The sequence below is a fragment of the Penaeus vannamei genome, chromosome 23 (assembly GCF_042767895.1).
Source record: "Penaeus vannamei isolate JL-2024 chromosome 23, ASM4276789v1, whole genome shotgun sequence".
In the NCBI taxonomy this organism is placed as follows: domain Eukaryota; kingdom Metazoa; phylum Arthropoda; class Malacostraca; order Decapoda; family Penaeidae; genus Penaeus; species Penaeus vannamei.
This window is the reverse complement of record NC_091571.1, coordinates 36,723,341-36,731,605: the sequence shown is the minus strand read 5'-3', so window position 1 is coordinate 36,731,605 and position 8,265 is coordinate 36,723,341. Positions and strand designations below refer to the sequence as shown.

The 8,265-nt window shown below is 51.2% G+C and overlaps 1 protein-coding gene across 1 annotated transcript; it reads right to left on the bottom strand.

Moving 5' to 3' along the window:
* Positions 1 to 294: 294 nt before the first annotated feature.
* Positions 295 to 4,244, bottom strand: LOC138865991 (uncharacterized). Its single transcript, XM_070137493.1, has 3 exons — positions 4,226 to 4,244; positions 1,234 to 2,779; positions 295 to 379 (listed from the first exon to the last, which is right to left on the bottom strand). Exons 1-3 carry the CDS (start codon positions 4,242 to 4,244, stop codon positions 295 to 297), a joined length of 1,650 nt encoding a protein of 549 aa, XP_069993594.1.
* Between the last annotated feature and the right edge of the window lie 4,021 nt (positions 4,245 to 8,265).

Sequence of the window (8,265 nt, the reverse complement as noted above, 5' to 3'; positions counted from 1 at the left end):
CCACGGGAATTTGGAAGCCTCCTGGAATCCTCGGGAATTTCGAAGCCTTCTGGAATCCACAGGAATTTGGAAGCCTCCTGGAATCCACGAGAATTTGGAAGCCTCCAGGAATCCACGGGAATGTCGAAGCTTCCGCCTTATATCGCAATGAAACCATTTTATATAAAAAGATTTTTTCCCCTCACCATGCTGCCTCTACGAAGATAAATGAATAGCATGAATTGATAATGATGAATGATATAAATGATAACACTTTCGATGATGACGAAAATGTAGCTAAATGATAATAAAACACTACCTCATAGCTTTACAAGGAGCGTCCCTGTCAGAGCAGCATATACAGACGGCGTTCGGTGTTATGCTGATGATAACTGTGTCTCTTTACCCAACGCATTACAACACAGTAATCAGAATGTAACACCGTATAATGTTATCGCAGTTGGGACACATCCTACCAATTCGACGCATCCGACCAATTCGACGCATCCTTCCAATTCGACACATCCGACCAATTCGACACATCCGACCAATTCGACACATCCGACCAATTCGACGCATCCGACCAACTCGACGCATCCGACCAACTCGACACATCCGACCAACTCGACACATCCGACCAACTCGACACATCCGACCAATTCGACACATCCGACCAACTCGACACATCCGACCAATTCGACACATCCGACCAACTCGACGCATCCGACCAACTCGACGCATCCGACCAACTCGACACATCCGACCAACTCGACACATCCGACCAACTCGACTCATCCGACCAATTCGACACATCCGGCCAACTCGACGCATCCGACCAACTCGACACATCCGACCAACTCGACACATCCGACCAATTCGACGCATCCGACCAACTCGACACATCCGACCAACTCGACGCATCCGACCAACTCGACACATCCGACTAACTCGACACATCCGACCAACTCGACACATCCGACCAACTCGACACATCCGACCAATTCGACGCATCCGACCAACTCGACACATCCGACCAACTCGACGCATCCGACCAACTCGACACATCCGACCAATTCGACGCATCCGACCAACTCGACACATCCGACCAACTCGACACATCCGACCAACTCGACACATCCGACCAATTCGACGCATCCGACCAACTCGACACATCCGACCAACTCGACGCATCCGACCAACTCGACACATCCGACTAACTCGACACATCCGACCAACTCGACACATCCGACTAACTCGACACATCCGACCAACTCGACACATCCGACTAACTCGACACATCCGACCAACTCGACACATCCTACCAATTCGACACATCCGACCAACTCGACACTTCCGACCAATTCGACACATCCGACCAACTCGACACATCCTACCAATTCTACACATCCGACCAACTCGACACATCCGACCAATTCGACGACACATCCGACCAACTCGACGCATCCGACCAACTCGACACATCCGACCAACTCGACACATCCGACCAATTCGACACATCCGACTAACTCGACACATCCGACTAACTCGACACATCCGACTAACTCGACACATCCGACCAACTCGACACATCCGACTAACTCGACGCACCCGACCAACTCGACACATCCGACCAACTCGACACATCCGACCAACTCGACACATCCGACCAACTCGACACCTTTGGCCAACTCGACACATCCGACCAACTCGACACATCCGACCAACTCGACACCTTTGGCCAACTCGACACATCCGACCAACTCGACACACCCGACCAACTCGACACATCCGACCAACTCGACACATCCGACCAACTCGACACATCCTACCAATTCTACACATCCGACCAATTCGACGACATATCCGACCAACTCGACGCATCCGACCAACTCGACACATCCGACCAACTCGACACATCCGACCAACTCGACACATCCTACCAACTCGACGCATCCGACCAACTCGACACATCCGACCAACTCGACACATCCGACTAACTCGACACATCCGACCAACTCGACACACCCGACCAACTCGACACACCCGACCAACTCGACACATCCGACCAACTCGACACATCCGACCAACTCGACACCTTTGGCCAACTCGACACATCCGACCAACTCGACACACCCGACCAACTCGACACATCCTACCAACTCGACGCATCCGACCAACTCGACACATCCTACCAACTCGACGCATCCGACCAACTCGACACATCCGACCAACTCGACACATCCGACCAACTCGACACATCCGACTAACTCGACACATCCTACCAATTCGACACATCCGACCAACTCGACACATCCGACCAATTCGACACATCCGACTAACTCGACACATCCGACCAACTCGACACATCCGACCAACTCGACACATCCGACCAACTCGACACCTTTGGCCAACTCGACACATCCGACCAACTCGACACACCCGACCAACTCGACACATCCGACCAACTCGACACCTTTGGCCAACTCGACACATCCGACCAACTCGACACACCCAACCAACTCGACACATCCGACCAACTCGACACACCCGACCAACTCGACACACCCGACCAACTCGACACATCCGACCAACTCGACACCTTTGGCCAACTCGACACATCCGACCAACTCGACACACCCAACCAACTCGACACATCCGACCAACTCGACACATCCGACCAACTCGAAACATCCGACCAACTCGACACATCCGACCAACTCGACGCCACCCGACCAACTCGACACATCCGTACACCGAACAGGTAGTCCCGAAACATATTCAAAATACAGTTCGGTAAATACTGCATTTACAGCTCATCCTGCACTACTAATAGCAGACGTCTGGTATACATAATGTATCTGCTTACGGTGTGTATAAATGTATTAGCGCTGTATCCGATGAACGTGCGCCGGAATACAGTTACAGATACGTAACTGTATTCAGGCGGATGGAGAGAGAGGAGAAGAGAAGAGAAGAGAAGAGGGGATAAGAGAAGGGAAGAGAGAGCGAGAAGAGAGAGAGAGAGCGAGAAGAGAGAGAGAGAGCGAGAAGAGAGAGAGAGAGCGAGAAGAGAGAGAGAGAGCGAGAAGAGAGAGAGAGAGAGCGAGAAGAGAGAGAGAGAGCGAGAAGAGAGAGAGAGAGCGAGAAGAGAGAGAGAGAGCGAGAGGAGAGAGAGAGAGCGAGAGGAGAGAGAGAGAGCGAGAGGAGAGAGAGAGAGCGAGGGGAGACAGAGAGAGGAGAGAGAGAGCGAGAGAGAGAGGAGAAGGAAGGGAGAGGAGGAGGAAGGGGAGGAAGGAGGAGAGGAGGAGGAGAGAGGGAGAGGAGAGGAGAGGAGAGGAGGAGAGGAGAGGAAGGAGAGAGAGGAGAGGAAGAGGAGAGGAGGAAGGAGAGGAGAGGAGAGGAGAGGAGAGGGAGAGGAGGAGGAGAGGAAAGGAGAGGAGAGGAGAGGAGAGGAGAGAGGAGAGAGGAGAGAAGAGGAGAGAAGAGGAGAGAAGAGGAGAGAAGAGAAGAGGAGAGGAGAGGAGAGGAGAGGGATGGAGGAGGAGCGAAGGGAAAGGAGGAGGAGGTGGAGGAAGGGAAAGGAGGAGGAGGGATGGGAGAGATGAGGAGGGGGAGGAAGGGAAGGGATAGAGGAGGAGGGAAGGGAAGGAGGAGCAGGGATGGGAGAGAAGGAGGAGGGGAAGGAAGGGAAGGGAAGGGAGGAGGGGGAGGGAAAGGAGGAGGAGGAGGAGGGAATCTGTGATGGGGCGACAATGTCACCGGGTTTTACGGTGGGTATAACTAAGGGTTCCATTCTCAAGCCAATGGAAATATTGGGTTCCGTTTGCCTGCTTCGGCTGGGCGTGTGCGCGTATGTACGTGGGTAATAGCGTGTGTATGTGTACGTGTGGGTGTGAGTAAGTACATGCTTGTGTAAGTGTATATGTGTGTGTGAGCGTGGGAATGTAAATGCGAATGTGAATTTGAGTGCGTGTCTGTTCGTATAAGCGTATGTACGTCTGGATGTACGTACGTCTGCATGTATGTACGTATGTGTGCGTTCGAGTGTGTGTACAGTACAAACGCAGTGGTAGGAAGCGCAAACAGTATCCCTCCTCCTTCGCCATCTTGAAACGACCTGCGCGATAAAGAAAAAAAAAAGAAAAAGAAAAAAAAAGGAAAAAAAGAAAAGAAAAGAAAAAAAAAAAAAACTTCCTTGCGTTAATGGTCGATTAAAAAAAACGAATTTCTCTTCCCATAGCCTCACCTTCGGACACCTTCGCCATCAGGAGGACACTCTAACAAAGCGTGAAGTCGCGACGGGCAGGAGGAAGGAGGAAGGAGGAAGGAGGGGAAAGGGGAAGGTGGAGGGGGAGATGTAGGAGGTGGAAGGGGGAAGGGGGAGGAGGGGGAAGGAGGAAGGAGGTGGAGGGGAAAGGAGGAGGAGGGGGAAGGTGGAGGTGGAGGTGGGAAAGGAAGGTGGAGGGGGAAGGGAAGGAGGTGGAAGGAGGGGGAAGGTGGAGGAAGAGGAAGGAGGAGGTGAAGGAGAAATGATGAGGGGGCAGGTGGAGGGAGATGAAGTGGTGGAGGTGGAGGTGGGAAAGGAGGAGAAGAAGGAGGAAGGAGGGAGGAGAAGGAGGAAGGAGGGAGGAAGGGAAGAAGGAGGAGCAGGAGGATGAAGGAAGAGGAGTAGGAGGGGGAGAGACAGAGGAAGGAAGAAGAAAAAGAAAAAGAAAAGAAGAAGCAGAACAACAAGAACAACAAGATGAACAAGAAAAAGAAAGAAGAACGGAGAGATAAAAAATAACACCCCTAGATCGCAAACAAAAGCGCGAGAGAAGGCGACAGGCGAAGCGATAACCGAGCCTCCGAAATCACTCCGCCAGAGACAATTCGCCATCGCACAGCCAGCGTCGCTTCCTCTGCCTCTCTCTCTCTCTCTCTCTTTCTTTCTCTTTCTCTTTTCTCTTAATCTATCTATCTATCTATCTATCTCTCTCTCTCTCTCTCTCTCTCTCTCTCCTCTGTCTGTCTCACTCCCTCCCTCTCTCACTCTCTCTGTCTCTGTCTGTCTGTCTCTCTCTCTCGCACAGCCAGCGTCGCTTCGTCTGCCTCTCTCTCTCTTTCTCTTAATCTCTCTCTCTCTCTCTTTCTCTTTTCTCTCTCTCTCTTTCTTTCTTTTCTCTCTCTCTCTTTCTTTCTTTTCTCTCTCTCTCTCTGTCTGTCTGTCTCACTCTCTCTTCTCTGTCTGTCTCTCTCTCTCGCACAGCCAGCGTCGCTTTGTCTGCCTCTCTCTCTCTCTCTCTCTCTCTCTCTCTTTCTCTCTCTTTCTTTCTTTCTTTTTTCTCTCTCTCTCTCTCTCCTCTGTCTGTCTCACTCTCCCTCCCCCTCTGTCTCTGTCTCTCTCTTTATTTATTTATTTATTTATTTTTCTCTCTCTCTCTGTCTCTGTCTCTCTCTTTCTTTCTCTCTCTCTCTCTGTCTCTGTCTGTCTCTATTTCTTTCTTTTCTCTCTCTCTCTTTTTCTTTCTTTGTTTTCTCTCTCTCTCTCTCTCTCTCTCTCTCTCTCTCTCTCTCTCTCTCTCTCTCTCTCTCTCTCTCTCTCTCTCTCGCTTCAGTCTGGCTTTTATGGGTTCCTTCGCTTCGTCGTATTTACGGCCGTGACGCGAGACGGTGCCGGGCAAACACGGCGAGAGAGAGGAGGAGGAGGAGGAGGGATGGGAGGGAGGGAAATGATGGAGGGGGAGGGATGAATGGAGGGGAGGGATGGGATGGATGGATGGGAGGGGCGGAAAGGAGGGGAAGGGATGGAGAGGGGGATGGGAGAGGATGGAGGAGGGGGAAGGGATGGAGGGGGGGATGGGAGAGGATGGAGGGGGGGGAGGGAAGGGAAGGAGGGAGGGAGGCATGGGAGGAGGAGGGGGAGGGAGGCAGGAGGGGGGGATGGGATGGATGGAGGGGGGATGGGAGGAGGGAGGGAGGGGTAGGGATGAAGGGGGATAGGTGGAGGGGGAGGGATGGGATGGAGAGGGGAGGGATGGGATGGAGGAGGGGAGGGATGGGATGGATGGAGGGGGATGGAGGAGGAAGGGAGGGATGGGAGAGGATGGAGGAGGGGGAAGGGATGGGAGGGTGGAGGGAATGGGAGGGGCGGAAAGGAGGGAGGGAAAGGATGGGAGGGATGGGCAGGGTGGAGGGGGAAGGGAAGGGATGGGATGGGATGGGATGGAGGGATGGGATAGATGGAGGGGGAGGGATGGATGGAGGGAAGGGAGGGGGAGGGATGGGAGGAGGAGTGGGGAAAGGAGGAGGAGGGGGAAGGAAGGAGGAAGTGGAGGGATGGAGGGGGGGAGGTAGAAAAGAGAAAGATGGAGGGAAGAGAGGAAAGAAGGAAGCAAGACCCACCATCAAGCTGCATCGCATATTATTTTCAGTCTATTTTCCTTCTGTTCCCCATTTCCTTCTTCCTCTGCGTCGCAACAGATAAACGTTTTTCCTTTTTTTAGAAAACGCAAACACGAAGCTCAGCCGCGCACTCTTGAAGTCTTCTTGAGTCGTCGGGAGAGTGGAGACGGAGAGGGAGAGACGAGAGGGGAGGGGACGGGGAGGGGGAGGGGAGGGGGGGGAGAGAGGGAGGGGGAGAAGGAGAGGGAGAGGGAGGGTGAGAGACGAAAGGGAAGAGGGGATAGGTGATAGGTGCGAGACGAGAGGGGAGAAACGAGAGGGGAGAGGGAGAGACGAGAAAGAAGGAGAGACAAAAGACGTGAGAGACGAGAGACGAGAAAGAAGAAGGAGAGACAAGAGACGAGAGAAGGATAGGGGATAGGGGAGAGAGGAGAGAGGGCGACCCGTGCATTTGACGTGGGAATGGAGCCATCACCCGCGTCCCTCTCCGCTCCGCTGGCCACCCAAGGACGCGGCAGCCGACGTAGGGCTCTTGGTAACCTGACGGGCCTCTAATTGTGCTTTGATGGGGCGCTGATGATGTCCTGATTATACCCGCACAGCGACGACGCCAGGGAAGCCACCTCCTCGTCGGGCTCTGGGAGTCATTTCTTCGACTTTTTTTCTGTCTTCGGTTGACATGACTTAAAGTGTAATGATTTTGATTATATGCTTGTTTTAAAATCATTTCTATTCATGACTTTGACAGTGCCAGGGAAGCCACCTCCTCGTCGGGCTCTGAAAGTCATTTCTTCGACTTTTTTCGTCCTCGGTTGACATGACATGATGCTTCCGTGTTAAAATCATTTCTATTCATGACTTTGACAGTGCCAGGGAAGCCACCTCCTCGTCGGGCTCTGGGAGTCATTTCTTCGACTTTTTTTCTGTCTTCGGATGAGAAGTGTAATGATTTTGATTATATGCTTGTTTTAAAATCATTTCTATTCATGACTTTGACGACGCCAGGGAAGGCACCTCTACGTCGGTCTCTGAAAGTCATTTCTTCGACTATTTTTGTTTGTTGTTGTTGTCTTCGGTTGACATGAAAAGTGTAATGATTTTGATTATATGCTTGTTTTAAAATCATTTATATTCACGACTTTGACAAGGCCAGGGAAGGCACCTCTACGTCGGTCTCTGAAAGTCATTTCTTCGACTTTTTTTTGTCTTCGGTTGACATGAGAAGTGTAATGATTTTGATTATATGCTTGTTTTGAAATCATTTCTATTCACGACTTTGACGACGCCAGGGAAGCCACCTCCTCGTCGGGCTCTGAAAGTCATTTCTTCGACTATTTTGTTGTCGTTGTTTTCGGTTGACATGAAAAGTGTAATGATTTTGATTATGCTTGTGTTAAAATCATTTCTATTCACGACTTTGACGACGCCAGGGAAGCCACCTCCTCGTAGGTCTCTGGGAGTCATTTCCTTTTTTGGCTGTTCGGTTGACATGACTTAAATTGTAATGATTTTGATGATGTTTCCGTGTTAAAATCGGTTCTATTCACGTCTTTGAGGTGAGTTTGGAGTGAGGTGTTAAAGTCTTTGCTGTTCTTCTCATTCTTTTTTACATTCTTCTCCTTTCCCCTTTCACTTATGCTCGTCCTTCTTCTATTCCCCCTTTCACTTGTTCTCGTCCTTCTTCTATTCCCCCTTTCGCTTCTCCCTCGTTTCCCTGTGCGCCATTCGTCAGGCATATTTATTACTACTGCATTTCCACCTCATTACCAACGACAAATACATTCTTTTTTTAGTCTAATAGTTTTCGTTCTTCTCATTCTTTTTTACATTCTTCTCCTTCCCTTTCCAACTTTTCTCTCCTTCTTCTCTTCCCTCTCTTTCTCTCCTCTCTCTCTTTCCCTC

What these genes read in the sequence shown, in the direction of transcription:
- LOC138865991 (XM_070137493.1), bottom strand. An exon ending in GAGTTGGTCGGATGTGTCGA is followed by an intron (nt 380 to 1,233) that starts GTTAGTCGGATG and finishes CGTTGGGTAAAG; the next exon opens with AGACACAGTTATCATCAGCA.